The following is a 17,057-nucleotide window of genomic DNA, read 5'->3' as shown; positions in this document are numbered from 1 at the left end:
CCGTCGTTTCTCCTTATCTGTAAAGACGAACAGCTAGATAGCCCTTTCGGAAAGGACATGACCGTTCTGCAACCCATACTTGTCCTATACGACTTTTCTTAGTTTTCAATCACCTTGTCATCCACTGGAGCCATTTTCCTTTTACTGTCAACAATTCGACAAGCTCTCACCTGACTTCCTTATTTTCATACTTTTACTGTCAGATGCTCTGGGTTTGTTATAAATTATTCCTGCTGATAGTATCTCTGACTCATTAAGGAAATAGGCCCTGCAGAGTGTATCCTCCATTTAAAGAATCACACCTACTGAAGATTGTAGTGAGAACAGCACATCGTGTAGAGTCTGCGTTCCTAAAGCTCCACGGGACGTCGAAATCATCTTCGATTGCAAAGAGTTCGGGTTGGCCTTGTATCATTCCCTGAATGCAGAAATAAAGGTCATATAAACGAACATGAACTCTAGAATAGTTCACGTAATTATCCTTAACGTTTCCTTTTAACATTTAAAGGTTTCATAAGATTACGCATGCTGAAGTGTAATTTGCACGTATTCATACCAAGCAGCGAATAATGTGTGAACAATTACTGGGTTCAACTGTTATTCAGCACAGTTTTCATTGCTAGAAGATGTGGCGAGTAGGTAAGTGCTCACTTGCTGGAAGTAGCTCCATAAAGGCGCTGCGAAGTACTACTCGATTGTAGCACGGCTACATACTGGCTTGACAAATCAATTTTACATGGTTTTAAATATTCGTTTATGCGACTTCAAAGCTATTCGTCAGTGGGCTGCAGTGTTCACGCAGTTCAAAGGAAGAGTACTGGAGTTGGAATAAATTAAAGACGAATGAAATTTATTCCAAGCACTGAAATGGCATACACATATTATGAGAAATATTGGCACCAGAAAAATAGAAGTTTTTCTCCTGACGTGTATCGAAAGGCTACATTAGATTATCATTTCACTGACAACTTTTATAATTATGTGAATATTTGATAACTGCAACAGCAGTGGTAGTACATAATATAACTGAAGGCTGAGATTTAATGGGAGGTAAAAACGTGGAGGCCGTTAGCTCTGTACAGCTGACGTGTGGTATATCGGTTTCTGATACGGTGTCATGGTCCTAACACGTGTGTATTGTTTCATAACACAACAGATTAATAGCAATGCCTCCAATTCCATTGTAGTAGTCGTTCACTTTCAAGTTAACATGATGTAATCACGATACTCCACGTCCATCTAATAGACTTTCGCCAGACTAGTTACCCCAAGGCACTAGTTTTATGTTGAGTCGAGTGGTACTTGTAAAGGACTGCCTTCTTCTTGCATAATAAATAAGTAGAGCAGCCCCCTTCACTTAGGCGAAGGCCCCTGCACGATGTCATCAACAGATACCATCGCTGCTTCTCCAAGGATCTGAGTTTCTCTTGTACGAAACACGCTTCACTTACTGCAAGTATTACCCTAACTTTTTTTTATCAAAAGTTTTGTGATTTGCCGTACTTCACACATATGCAGACTATTATTTTGTAATTCAAATCTTTGATGTTTGTTCCATGTTAGCATTCAATGAAGCGAATTTTTGCCAGCGAATTCCAGCATCAGTATTAGTATTAGAATACTATAAGGCTGGTCTCTGCCAAGCGATTTTGGCGTCTAAAAACATTACGTTTTCAGATGTACACTTTCAAATCATCTGTGTTACGCATCAGAAAAACCATAAATTCAAATTCCTGGATGCTTGCACTGCATCGACTTCGATTTCACAAATCTGTACTTGGCTGGGCAGGAAACAAGGCAACTCAGAGGTGATTCATTGTAGATTTCGCAATGTAGCTGGTGTGATTATTGTTATAGTCAGCTTCGTTCCGTTTCCAACTCGAGGTTTAACGTCTCACTCCTTACTACAGCAATATCTATGTCCGCAAGTATTCCAGCTCTAATTACGGTTGCCTTCTTTTTGAGGGGATGTAAACGTTATGCGTTTTTTGAGTTATAAAGAATCATTAACGTTAAAAGCTACGATAAAGCAAGGAATGGCTATTAGGATTTAACATGCGACGACGACTTCATTAGCACAGGAGAGTAAGCTTGGCCAGGAGAAGGAAGTTGACCGTCTGCTTTCAAAGGAACCCTACCTGTTTTCGCTTTAAGTGATTTAGGAAAACCACGGAAAACCTAAAACTGGATGACAAGCCTGGGATTTGAACCATCTTCCTTCCTGATACGAGTTTAGTGTCTTATCACTGCGCCACCTAGCTAAATTAACATTTACAAGTATTGTCTAAAGTATAATGGCAATCACAGCACGCCGTACATTTTGAAACAGTCGGTACCATTTTTACTACTATTTCTATCTTGTATCTTAAGTCTTACTGAATTCAGTATTCAGTTAGTTGATCTTAGCAGCAGGAAAATTTCGAATTTAAGCTCTCATCAGGTATGGAATTTCGTGGAACATGCAATGATTGCCAATAGCCGTGCTTCATAAACCAAATGTAAGATCCACTGCTGCTATCTGAGGTGGCATAGGGTCAGGAACACGTACACACCGTACACACTTAGGGGTGCGCTGATGGCTTCGGCCTATAGGGATAACTTCCAACATCTGCACTTTTTTGTGTGTTACGGTTTTGGATTCCATCTGATGGTAGGCTGGTGGACGAGTACCTTCAAATGGTTCAAATGCCTTTGAGCACTATGGGACTCAACCGCTGTGGTCATAAGTCCCCTAGAACTTAGAACTACTTAAACCTAACTAACCTAAGGACATCACACACATCTATGTCCGAGGCAGGATTCGAACCTGCGACCGTAGCGGTCGTGCGGTTCCAGACTGTAGCGCCTTTAACCGCTCGGCCACTTCGGCCGGCTGAGTACCTTCAACATGATTCAAATGCTTCAAATGGCTCTGAGCACTATGGGACTTAACATCTGTGGTCATCAGTCCCCTAGAACTTAGAACTACTTAAACTTAACTAACCTAAGGACATCACACACATCCATGCCCGAGGCAGGATTCGAACCTGCGACCGTAGCAGTCGCGCGGTTCCCGACTGAGCGCCTAGAAGCGCTAGACCACCGCGGCCGGCACCTTCAACATGAGAGCATCCCACATCTAGAAGGGCCAGCTCGCTCCCTGGACTTAAATCCGATCCAGCATGCATGGAGCGCTCACAGTCAAAGGACTCCAGATCAACATCACCCACAGACCATTGCTGACCTACAGAGGCTGCTAGTGCAGAGGTGGGAAGCTATTTTTCTAGCCAAAAATATGGCTCTGAGCACTAAGAGTTAACATCTGCGGTCATCAGTCCCCTGGACTTAGAACTACTTAAACCTAACTAACCTAAGGACATCACACACATCCAAGCCCGAGGCAGGATTCGAACCTGCGACCGTGGCAGCGGCGCGGTTCCGGACTGAAGCGCCTAGAACCGCTCGGCCACAGCGGCCGGCCTTCTAGCCAAGCCGGACCGACTCATTCACTGCATTGAAAACGGTTTCTTATTTCATATAGCAGTAAGAGGGCACCATAACGTGTTCTGATATTCAGGATGTCGCCGCCGGAAGGACACCATACGCAGTAACTGCTCTTGTAGTGTCACCCATGTCCCCTGCTATGTCGCTTTTGTTGTTTCTTGGCTATCTGCATACAAGGAAACAAAATGACGAACTAAGAACTGATTGTCGTCGCTACTAACCCAGCTGCAAATATGGGCGTGTATCTTTGTGAAGCAGTGGATTGACCATGTATTCTTACCAGGTGAAACGTCATCCTCCTGATACAAGGCATCGTATGTATTAAGCTGCACCATATGGCGTTATATGAACAGTGAGGCATGCTTCATGGTGAAGTGATATACATCGACTAATGAGTCACAAGGACTGTGAGCCCATACGAGAAAAAACCATCATTGTGTACAACAGCACGAATGGATAAGATGTGAAATAGTCTCTTGATGGTGAAAATCCTTTGTATATCATCAAACTCAAGCCAACTTTGCAAAATATGAAGAATAGTACTCTTTACCTAAGAGGAGCACGTCAGGTATAAACTGCCTATGTACTCTACTCAGCACCGATTCACAAAGTTTTGGATTCTAGTTGATAGAAGCGTCACATTGGTTTAAGGGAGTATATATGTAACGGAAAAAATTCCCAACACCAAGAAGGAGTTGCGCAACATAAAAATTGGTAGGCGTGTTCCTACCTCTGAAATATGATGTCTATTAGCGCCAGCCCGCAGCTCGTGGTCGTGCGGTAGCGTTCTCGCTTCCCACGCCCGAGTTCCCAGGTTCGATTCCCGGCGGGGTCAGGGATTTTCTCTGCCTCGTGATGACTGGGTGTTGAGTGATGTCCTTAGGTTAGTTAGGTTTAAGTAGTTCTAAGTTCTAGGGGACTGATGACCATAGATGTTAAGTCCCATAGTGCTCAGAGCTATTTGAACCATTTTTTTTTATTAGCGCCAGTCACATCAACGTGGCGCTAGAAACAACACTATGGGAATGCAAATGTGATTTGTTTTAAATACGTGCTGTTCTGGTCGTGAGCTTTATTTACCTTTGAAATTGGATGTGGCGAGTTGATGTTAGTTAAGAATGCCTTTAAAGTGACAAAGACCCCATTATTAAAACCTCACTAAGTTGGAATGAAGTCGTCTAATAGGGCTACGAGAAGTTGGATGTTTCTTCTCCGACATCGCAGAAAGACATAGCAGGAATGGAGCCACTGTACATGATTCCTGGCAGCGATGGTCACGGGAACGTATGATCGCAAGAAGACAGCGCTCTGCACGGTCACGTAGCACAACCCAGAGGAAAGACGATCGTGTTCGGCGTATGGCTCTGGCGCATCGTCCAGTATACGCAACAGCAGTTTGAGCAACAGTTGGCACCACAGTGACAAAACGAACTGTTACAAGTCAGTTAGTTCAATGACAGCTCCGATCCAGGCGCCCCGTAGCGTGCCTCCCACTGACACCAAACCAACACCATTTGCGACCTCAGTGGTGTCATGCGAGGGCTTACTGTAGGGCAGGGTGGAGGTCTGTTGCGTTTTCTGATGGAAACTGGCTCTGCCCCAGTGGCAGTGACGACCGTGTGTTCGTTAGAAGCACGCCACTTGAGGGTCTACAACCTACCTGTCTGAGTGCTAGACACACTGGACCTACACCAGGAGCTATGATCTGGATGCGACTTCGTATGACAGGAGAAGCACTCTCGTGGTTATCCCACGTACCTTTACTGAAAATCTGTACGTCAGCCTGGTGTTTCGATCTGTTGTGCTGCCATTCAAAAAATGTTCAAGTGTGTGTGAAATCTTATGGGACTTAACTGCTAAGGTCATCAGTCCCGAAGCTTACACACCACTTAACCTAAATTATCCTAAGGACTAACACACACACCCATGCACGAGGGAGGACTCGAACCTCCGCCGGGACCAGCCGCAGCTGCCATTCATGAACAGCATTCCGGGAGGTGTATTCAAACAGGATGACGCTCGTCCCACATACTACTATTGTAGACCAACATGCTTACAGAGTGTTGACATGTATTGGCCTACTCGATCACCAATCGGGCGCATTTGGGACATCATCGGACGACAACTCCAGCATCATTCACAACCAGCATTAGGCGTCCCTATTTTGACCGACCTAGTGCAAGAAGCGTGGAAATTCGTATCGCAAACTGACACCCGGCACCTGTCCAACAGCCGGCCGGGCTGGCCGAGTGGTTCTAAGCGCTACAGTCTGGAACCGCGCGACCGCTACGGTCGCAGGTTCGAATGCTGCCTCGGGCATGGATGTGTGTGATGTCCTTAGGTTTAAGCAGTTCTAAGTTATAGGAGACTGATGACCTCAGAAGTTAAGTTCCATAGTGCTCAGAGTCATTTGAACCATTTTGAACCTATGCAACACAATACATTCAAGTTTGAATGCTTGCATTCAACATTCTGGCGGTTACATCGGTTTTTAATGTACCGGCACTTGACGTTTGCAGTTGCTTATCTCGCGCTTACATTAACCTGTCTTCTTACAATGCTAACCATTTAAACATGTTGCCTAGACAAATGTATTCAAGAAATTTCATTACTCTACATTAATTATTTTTTGGAGCTGCGATTTTTTCCGTTATTGTATACACTGATCAGCCAAAACATTATGAACACCTGCTTAATAACTTGTTGGTCTAACTTTTCTGGCGCATTACGTCACCTGTTCAGCGTGTCATGTATTCGACAGTTTATTGGTACTATGAAACCTCCCCTTATAAAAATTTATGAATTACTGTGCTGTTAAACCCCTTACGTTGTTTGATATTCAAACATCTGAGCAAAACTGAACGTACTCAGACATTTCTCTCTTTACTTATTCTGATCATCACTAAACTGGCACACAATATTTTCAGCGCTACGCAGTCTGTCTTTCAGTAATCCCTACAAAAGAATGGCCGTGACTAACAATAACCTATACCTTTCATGAATCACTTCCGTCACAAAAATCTTCGTTACTCGAATTACTGCAATAAAGCGAGCGCAATTCTGCCAGCTAAATAAAGGATTCTAACCACTGAGTGCACTAACTACTGATAGGCATAGTTAGCAAATGAAAGATTTTGAAAGAGAACAAACAATGTATTTACCTGAATAGTGTTCAAAAGTCATTATATATATATATATATATATATATATATATATATATATATATATATATATATACTTACTTATCGCGAATGGACCCAGAAGAATCACGCAAAGCTTTCTGACGTCGTTTCTTCCATACTTCTTTCATTCGTTCTCCATGTTTTCTTTTTCTTTCTTCTGTCCATTTTGTTCCTGGTCTCTTTAGTGCTTCCTTCTCCGACAATACAATCCACTTTTCCACCTTATTTCTAAATGTTTTTCTATCTTTGACATCTTTAAGTTCAATATTTGCTTTTTGTAAATCTAATTTTACTTGGCTAATCCATGGTGTTGTTGATTTGACTTTTTCTATGTAAGTGAGAATATATATATATATAATTTCATGACATCCAATCTTACAAATTTCGTTTTTGTGACGGACACACGTCCAGATCGTCCGCTTTCAAAACTCTGCCATCTCTCTTCCCACATCCATCACTGCTGGCGGCTCACCTCCAACTGCACAACGCTACGCGCTGTTCGCATCCAACTGCCCAACACTACAACAGCGAATATTCCAACAATGCCAACCAGCCACAGACTGCACACAGCACAGCCAGTGATTTTCATACAGAGCGCTACGTGACGTTACCAACATAAAAACCTAAACAGCCTACTTACAGTACGTTTATTCGCACCAGATGACCACCCACAAGTCATTTGATTAAACATCGGGCCGCTGATTTGTGTACTCTGTGATGGCGCCTGATAGCGACCCAAATAGGTTCTATTGTATTCACATCAAGCACATTTCGTGGAAAACACATCAACGTGAGTAGACTATCATACTCCGATTCTGACTTTGAGACACGTACAATAATCCTGCCGGAAGATGACATGGCCAGCGGGAAATAAATAAGCATGAGAGGGTGCAGGTGGCCCACAGCTGTCAGTGTGTCTTCGATTACCACCGCAGGTCCCACGCGAGTGCAGCAGAACGTCTCTCATAACATAATACTGCTCCCAGCAACCAGCGTCCTTGGCAGGGTGCACATTTCAGACCGCCATTCGCAAGGATGACGGCGTTTGTGGAGACAACAATGACCTGGTGTAGCACAAACGTGATACATCCGACGAGACGATACGTTTCCATTAACCTACGTTCCAGTCTCGACGATACCGTGGCCACTGCAGTCGTAATTGACGGTGTCGTTGGGACAACATGTGAACACGTAATGGTCGTCTGCTGAAATGGCTCAAAAAATGGTTCAAATGGCTCTGAGCACTATGGGACTTAACTTCTGAGGTCATCAGTCCCCTAGAACGTAGAACTACTTAAATCTAACTAACCTAAGGACATCACACACATCCATGCCCGAGGCAGGATTCGAACCTGCGACCGTAGTAGTCCGTGGTTCCGGACTAAAGCGCCTAGAACCGCTCGGCCACAACGGCCGACAGGGTCGTCTGCTGTGGAGCCCCATGTTCAACAATGTCCGATGAACGGTGTGCACCGAAACACTTATGCGTCCACCAGCGTTGTACTCTTTCGGCAGAGATGCCACAGATCGCAACCTATCCTGCTTTACAGAGCATGCAACTCTCTCAATTCCCTGTTCTATGACGAGTCGTGGACGTCCAACCACTTACGCTCAGTGGTAGTTTCACTGTCGTTCTACCACTTCCTGTAGATGCTCACTACAGCAGCACGTTAAATTCGACCAGCTTCGCCGTTTTCGAGATACTCTTTCACAGGTTCTGGGTAATAGTAATATCACCTTTGCCAAAGTCGCTTATGTCAGTAGATTTCCCCATTTGTGGTCCATGTCGTTGCTAGAATGATTCCCCATCTGTCTTTGATCCCCCCATATACTTTCCTTGCCATATCATTTTCCGCAACGCCACCAGGCGACATCCAACCTCGCAGTAGACATTGGCCATAATGTTTTTTCTTCTCTGTTTATACAGGATGATTCACTGCCCCTACCTATGGGTTTTATGCATCCCTCAATACCTTCAAAAACGACACACGGGACTGTCACATTCTCTCGCTCACTATATGCGAACCATTAGTTCTACATAAAATATGTAAAAGAGCTTCTGTAGAAAATTTAATGTAGAGTTAAATTTTTTACTGGCATTCAATTTCGCTGCACGCCATAGTTCTCCAGTTATTTAAGAATAACGTATAAAAGTGGCCTTAGTATGCATATTTCTTGAATATCTGAAAACCGTGACCTCTAACGAAAATGTATCGCAGTAAAAAATTAAATAAGTGCATTACATTAAATTTCCTACAAAACCGACTTCTCCAGTTTTTCTGTAGTACTAATAGTTTGCGCACAGCAAGCGAGAGAACATGAAAATCTCCCCTTTGGTTTTTGGTTCAAATGGCTCTGAGCACTATGGGACTTAACATCTGACGTCATCAGTCCCCTAGAACTTAGAACTACTTAAACCTAACTAACCTAAGGACTTCACACACATCCATGCCCGGGGCAGGATTCGAACCTGCGACCGTAGCGGTCGCGCGGTTCCAGATTGAAGCGCCTAGAACTGCTCGGCCACAGCGGCCGGCGGTTTTTGAAGGCATTGTGCGTTGCATGAAACCTGTAGGTACGGGCAGCTTATCACTCTGTATGCAGGGTGAGTTACATAACACCCTTTTTATTTCGTGAACGGTTCTAGATACAGAAAAGAGGTTTTCAGCAAATGATAGTACACTAAGGGGCACATGCTTTGTAGTGTGATAGAGTCTTAAAAAACATATAGATCGAGGTACTGAAGCAAGTATCATTTTTTTAATGGAATGATATACCTTTTTAAATAGCATTCGAAAGCGCATGAAAAGATGAGTACAATGATATGTTTCTTATTAATAATGACTAACCTAAGGACATCACACACATCCATGCCCGAGGCAGGATTCGAACCTGCGACCGTAGCAGTCGCGCAGTTCAGGACTGCGCGCCTAGAACCGCTAGACCTCCGCGGCCGGCTCGTGACTGGAAAGAAAGTCCTATGCCACTAAGAAAAACCCCATTTCCGGTACGACACAGATAAAGGATCAGCTATGAGTTTTGTACATGGGTCTTCGGCGCATCATATGGAACTTAGGAAAACTGTTTCAACTGTGGGTACATTTCCAGATCCTCGTGGAAACAGGTGCAACTTTTTCCGTTTCAAGCCTCCTTGCTGCTGCTTGCTTGTCAAAGCCGAAACAGAAACGTCGGTCGTTCATACTTCATAATAATAAACAGCCCTAGTCACGGAAGAAATAAACTAGTTAATTAACGTCCTTCGATTTATAGAATAATGGTAATAATAATAATAATAATAATACCTGACCTTTCCTTGTCTGGTGATGCCTGAATACTTCTTAAAATACCCTACTGTCGTACGAATGTGTCTGTAGAAACTACTCGATGTTGTCATTAGAGGCCGGCCGATGTGGCCAAGCGGTTCTAGGCGCTACAGTCTGGAACCGCGCGACTGCTACAGTCGCAGGTTCGAATCCTGCCTCGGGCATGGATGTGTGATGTACTTAGGTTAGTTAGGTTTAACTAGTTCTAAGTTCTAGGGGACTGATGACCTCAGAAGTTAAGTCCCATAGTGCTCAGCCATTTGTCATTAGAGTGAATACACATTTTAAAAAAACCAAACACTCTGTTCAGAGTGACTGACGAAATCTCACCCACAAAATAAATGCTTTTCTTAACGAAATGTTCAAAATGGTTCAAATGGCTCTGAGCACTATGGGACTTAACTTCTAAGGTCATCAGTCCCCTAGAACTTAGAACTACTTAAACCTAACTAACCTAAGGACATCACACATATCCATGCGCGAGGCAGGATTCGAACCTGCGACCGTAGCGGTCGCGCGGTTCCAGACTGTAGCGCCTTTAACCGCTCGGCCACCCCGGCCGGCTAACGAAATGTGGTTTTACTGTTTACTTAAGCTTGTGCTCACACTGTCTGCCATCGAATGCAAGGCAAATTTGAAATTATCGTTCGAGAGAGAGAGATGGACAGCTGAAAACACATTGGATGATAGCTGCTTTATGCTGTGCCGATTCGACGGCGCGTATCGTCTGGCGTAGTTGGGGCTTCACGATAGACTGCATCTTTTATTGGTCCCGATAGACAGAAATTAAGAGGAGAGAAATCAGGGGAACTGGCCGGCCATTGTACTGAAGCATTTAGGTCTATTTAACGGTCAGGAAACTTTTCGTTTAGTATATGCGTTGCAACGCAGGAAGAGTGAGCTGAGCAGTAACCTTGTTGAGGAACCGATGACCTCAGCAGTTTGGTCCTATAAGACCTTACCACAGACTTGTTGGGAAGAGTGAGCTGAGCAATAGACATGTTGAGGAACCGATGACCTCAGCAGTTTGGTCCTATAAGAAATGGTTCAAATGGCTCTGAGCACTATGGGACTTAACTTTTGAGGTCATTAGTTCCCTAGAACTTAGAACTACTTTAACCTAACTAACCTAAGGACATCATACACATCCATGCCCGAGGCAGGAATCGAACCTGCGACCGTAGTGGTAGCGCGGTTCCAGACTGTAGCGCCTAGAACCGCTCGGCCACTCCGGCCGGCGGTCCTATAAGACCTTACCACAAATTAGCCTTGTTGGAACAAAGACACTGTCGCTTAACCAGTGTTACATCTTCCAGAAAAACATGTGGAATTTTCGTAAGTGTGCATACGTATTATCATTTAACACCCTTGGGTTGATGTAAGGTCCCACAATGGAATTTCTAACCAGGCCGCATGATACGTTTACGCTACACTGTCGTTCGTGTTGTACCTGACGAAGCTAGCGTGGGTTTTGAGCTGCCTAGTAGTGCATATTACGTAAATCCACATTACGTGGTTCGTAAAATGTGCTTTGTCGGTAAAGAGCACACTTTCGAAGAACGTAGTGTCATCTCCCAGGCGCTGCAGAGCAAACCGACAACATTCTGTGCTATGGTCGAAATCAAGTCCTTCGAGTGCCTCATGTAGAAACAGATTACACGGGTGGAATTTATGTCGCTATAAGATGCGAATGCTTCTCGCCTGGCTGATCCCACACTCCTTGGCAATGCTTTTCGTGCCACCGTGCGGACTGATAAGTGTGTCGTAGCCAGGACAGCTTCTTTATGTGCTCTGTCAGTTGCAGTCTTCCTGCTCGTCCTCTCTTTGACATTCAAGCTGCCTGTTCACACTAGTGACCTCATAATTCGGTCAATTGCCTGTCGCGACGGACAGCGACGATCGGCTTCGCCGTCCTTATACCGCCGTACTGTTTCGACAGCATTTCTTTGACATTCGCCGTATAAAAGTAGCATGTCTACCTTTTCCTCGTCCGGCTCGGTAGATGAGCGGTCAGAGCGGATTAGATCATTAGATCATTAGAAGCGGAGTAGAAAAAGAAAAGCCGCGCGGGATTAGCCGAGCGGTCTAGGGCGCTGCATTCATGGGCTGTGCGGCTGGTCCCGGCGGAGGTTCGAGTCCTCCCTTGGGCATGGGGGTGTGTGTTTGTCCTTAGGATAATTTAGGTTAAGTAGTGTGTAAGCTTATGGAATGATGACCTTAGCAGTTAAGTTCCATAAGATTTCACACACATTTGAACATTTTGAAAAAAAGAAAGATCGTGATATTTGGGTAAGTGATTTAGGGAAATAATCCCAAGCAGCTCAAAGAGCTGGATAAATTTTGATTTTGTAATTGACTAAGTATATCGATCGATCCTGCAAGTATATCAATGTTATTTTCTTAGAAATGGTTCCCACAAGCTCTTTGAATGACGCAACATTCTGCCACGAATGATGTACCAATACTCCATATCTAATTCAATTCAGGAATATGCAATATCATTTTGAACAAAGCTTACATTTACAAACAAGTACCTTGAGAACTTCTGCGCCCTAGTTCGTTGTCCATCCACGTATAACCTTGTAAGAGGATTCCTATGGTTGTCATAAATGAAGAAGACATCATACTTTACAGAAAACGCTTCACTATGAGTGACTAAATCTCTGCTCCCGGAGCTAGGTAATGTGCTGAGTCGGCCCAATAGAATACCCTGCTTTAGCAACTGCAGTGAGATATGCTATCACTACGTTGCTAAACTAACATATTTCCAGAATGCCTTCTGTTAAAGCCTATACTTCTAAGCAAACGCAGAAAACTACAGACGAGTTCCTCTGATACTCGAGCACCCAGCACTGTAAACGTGGCTGAGATATTCGCCCTGACTCCGTCAGTCGAACCGGCAATACCACCCAAGGTCAAGCGTTGCTTTACATGCAAATCACTGCCGCAAGGACGCGACAGACTAACCTGAGAGCACCGAAAAATCCTTGACGACACCTAATTGTTTACACTGAACTCTAAGTGGCTTTAACGTTACTCTACTTAAGAGTCAAATTACTGAAATTTGCACCCACGACTAGCAATTTATTTTTACGAGGCAAGTGTTCAACGTTAAACGCCTTTTTCGCCATTGTGCTATGCGGAAGTTCGTGAGTCACAGGCTAACATGATCTGAAATAAGCACATGATTATTTTCACCGTTTCGTTAGGTTTAAAAACCCGCCTACTTCGTCACAGAAGTATATTCGGAGTAACATACAACAACAATCGTTAAAGTTTAGAAATGACCAAAAGTTTCCAGTGGGTTTATTTTAATTTCTTAGTTTTATGTCTAGTATATGTCCAAAACAGCATATAATTCACATCTCCCATGTCAAAATTGAACAATAAAAATTCATAATGTAAACAAGCAACCAGTAACGAGTGTTGTTGATAAATAAGAAATACTGGAAGTATATGCTTCACTAATGTCAAGTGTAGTCTTCCAGCAAGATCCTTTTCTTTTTTTAAAAAAAAAAAGTATTTGGACTTAGTTCTTGAATACTATTTCCACTGCATAATTCATTCTCGTCTACCATCCAGAATCGTCGCTTGATGCTATAATCACACTATTTATGAAAAACAAAGCAGACGGCATCTGCATAATCATGTCTCACGGTCGCACTTCAAAGTGGAGGAGACAATAAACCGCTGTGCCGAATCTGAGACGCTGAAGGACCACATGGCTGAAGCTGTATCTGGTATCCGACGTGGGAAGCAACTTGCCTGTTTCAAGTTTCTCGGCTTCGCATTCTGCAGCATTGCATCACAGCACACGGTGCGTTGCGTAATTCGTGACTTACGCAACTTTTTTTATGAGTTCGCTTTTCAGCACGCTGCAATTTATAGAGCCAAAAAGGTCGAATTTGTTTCGCATAAAGAGAGCCCTCGATTATCAAGTTCAAAGGTGGATAAGCAGGGTATGTCCTTGCAAAGGTAGGCTCTTTAACAAATACTTACGACATAAATAGCATAAGAAGTTCGGAAAGTCCACTCCTTTCATACTCTGTCTTTCTAAGAAACGGACCTACTACAGAATCATAAAAATGTATCCCATAAATTTATGGAAATTATTGTTAAATCTAATGTAAATTTATTGATTACATCTGTGGCTTTTTCCACTACTTACTTATAACACTTGTTACAACCAATAATAATAAAGAAAATAAGATCTGACCAATTAAGGAACCAATGTTTTGTTTAAAATGAACTGAAACTAAGAAGATAAATAGGGCGAAACAGGGCACATTAAAAACTTTTTAACATTCGGACATCTTCAGACTTATTTTAGAAACATATTTCTATGTAATCTTGAGTAAGCATATTCATATTTGTCTATCTCCTTACTCCCAATGTACGGAAATAGTATGGAAAAGGCTTTTATTTTGAAAAGTATTCTTATCAGTTACACTCTCTGTATTCAACTCAAAATGAGTGTATTTTATGTTTACATACTGATAGCGCAATCTTCAGATATTCTAGTATACTCTTTAACCTATTATAACATTTCTGTTAAATAAAGTGCATCGTAATTTTGATTATTCCGAATCATTCAGTGCGTGTACCATAGAGTTTTACTACACCATGATTCTAATTTATGCTCGACCCTGTTTCACTAAACACACCCCAGTATTTGATGTCAATAACTAACATTTATTATTTAGAACTGAAAAAGCAACACGATATAAAATCCATTCAGGGCGAAAATTCAAAGCAGTAACTTCACAGTAACGTCAGTTATACCAATAATTGACACACCAAAATCATTCCCACCGAAATAATTCACAAGGTCTATGAACGAAAGCAACATAAATACAAGAACAGAAAGAAAACAGAATGCAATTCCTCTCATATGGACAAAAAGTGAACTGTTGGTTGGTCTTTTTAAATTTTTCGTTGCGTGCAAAGCGTATAATTTTAATGAAAAATGTTGATGAGGTCTTTTAGAGATAATTATGCAGTGTCGAAAATACTTTTGATTGAATGGACTCACAGTTTTTCTCTGCCTGAAACATAATTTCACATTTACGGTCTTCTTCGCAAACTATTTTATAAATTTCTGTAAGCACAACTCGGACCGAAACAGACAATTCTGCTACGTATCAATGGCACTTGAAAGCTGCAGTGGAGACATTGTACGAGAAAATAAGATAATTAGTCCATATTTTTCCGTGAAAGTAAAAACAAGTAACTATGTAAATGCTTCATTGTATTTCTATCACGAGACAAGCACTAGCACAAATTCCAAGTTTGTGGCAGACTACAGGACTGTGGAAGAGTAGTCTGAGACGAAAAAGAAGGAAACAATCGCCTCCACATTCTCGAAGAACTACGATAGTGTACTGTAATTGTTAAGCCTGTGAAACGAGAGAACGGAGCTGTATGTGCCGTTTGAGCCTGTGGGCGTGACGTCGCAGGGGCCTCGGCCTTCGTATCGCTGTCGCGGCCCGCAGCTGACGCCGCCCAAGGACCTAGCCACACTTTGCAACCTAACGGACCAACGCACGCGGCGCCGGTGAAAGTAACCCGCGCGGGCCTTCCGCCTACACCTAGATTTAAACCATTGTCTCCTAAAATAGTCTCGCGCAATCCGTGACGCCCTATTGCACAGTATCAGTTAGTAGATATCTCATAATCCCGCGGCGGGGATTGCTTTGCAGAGAAAACTTAAAGGTTAAAACTAAGAAACAAAAGCAATATAACTGCTGTGATTCTTGAGTTTCTCCCGGCGTATTTGTTGTTCGAACAGTCCACGGGTATACTGCCGGTTCATAGTGTCCAACGGGCACAACGTTTCGGCGATCAGACATGTCATCGTCAGGTGCGCTGATCGCCGAAATATTGTGCCCGTTGGACACTATGCACCGGCAGTATACCGGTGGACTGTTCGAGCAATATAACTGCTGTCTGTTCAGTTATACGGTTGGGCAGAACAGAACCAAAACATTATTACAGTAGTAATAATAAGTTAGTCGTGTCTTCATTTTATGGTGCCCGCAACGCAGGGTACTACACACCAAAGAAACCGCAAAGGAGTAAAACCGGGAAATATTTACCAGAACAGAAGGAGGAAGATACCGAAAGCATAAAAGGTATTGAACCCTGCAACGTAAGTTACGAGCTCAGCGCGAACAGTAGGTGACTGCGTGGTGCGACTTACCTGCAATGAGGAGCCACATGTCTGCAGGGAGTGGCGCGGCCGGCGTGTAGCGATCTAGGCGCGGGGCGGCGCGCCCGCCGCTTTATAAGTCCGGAGAAAGGACGCCGGCGCAGGCCAAAGCCGCTACAGGCTGGAGGGGCACTCGCAGTCTCCCCCCCCCCTCCCCCCTTTTCCTTACCGCCGCGGAGCCTTTGGGAAAACTCAGTTTCACTTTCGAGGCGACCGGCTCCAAATATCGGAAGCTCTGGTTATACGAGTAGAGCGTTTCCTTCCGCCGCAGACGACTGGCGCATCGGACCAGCTGACGATGTACCGTTAACAGAGGTCGACTGGCTGTGACCGCATGCGGTGACCCTCGCTGCTTCCCTCCGTTTCGCGACATAGCAGCAGCAGCCAAGTGGACCTTCCGACCGTGGCGTCTCTGAGCCTGTTGTAGGTGCCACGGGCACTTCCGACCAGCCGGTTTAACACAATACATGTCGACGTCAGAAGCGCAGAAGAGGAGACGAATGTGTTTCCTGTTTACTTTTTTTGCTCCCAGATAAAAGTAATCACACCAATCTTTAAACATGGAAACAGAAAAGATTGTAACAACTACAGAGGTATCTCTTTAATCAGCGTTGTGGGTAAAATCTTCTCGGGTATTGTTGAAAGGAAACTGCGAGTATTAGTTGAGGGCCAGCCGGGATGGCCGAGCGGTTCTACGCGCTACAGTCTGGAACCGCGCGACCACTACGGTCGCAGGTTCGAATCCAGCCACGGGCATCGATGTGTTTGATGTTCTTAGGTTAGTTAGGTTAAAGTAGTTCTAAGTTCTAGGGGACTGATGACCTCAGACGTTAAGTCCCATAGTCCTCAGAACCATTTGAA

General features: G+C 43.7%; 1 protein-coding gene across 1 annotated transcript in view; it reads right to left on the bottom strand.

Moving 5' to 3' along the window:
- LOC126185163 (histone-lysine N-methyltransferase 2D-like) overlaps window positions 1–16,267 on the bottom strand; it is a 108,731-nt gene extending 92,464 nt beyond the window's left edge. The window contains exon 1 of the mRNA XM_049928010.1: window positions 16,188–16,267. Coding sequence (XP_049783967.1) covers window positions 16,188–16,206 — 19 coding nt within the window. The 5' untranslated portion in view covers window positions 16,207–16,267. The remainder of the gene's footprint in view (window positions 1–16,187) is intronic.
- Window positions 16,268–17,057: the final 790 nt, after the last annotated feature.

Source organism: Schistocerca cancellata, chromosome 4 (assembly GCF_023864275.1).
Source record: "Schistocerca cancellata isolate TAMUIC-IGC-003103 chromosome 4, iqSchCanc2.1, whole genome shotgun sequence".
Taxonomy (NCBI): domain Eukaryota; kingdom Metazoa; phylum Arthropoda; class Insecta; order Orthoptera; family Acrididae; genus Schistocerca; species Schistocerca cancellata.
This window is presented reverse-complemented; position numbering and strand designations above follow the sequence as displayed.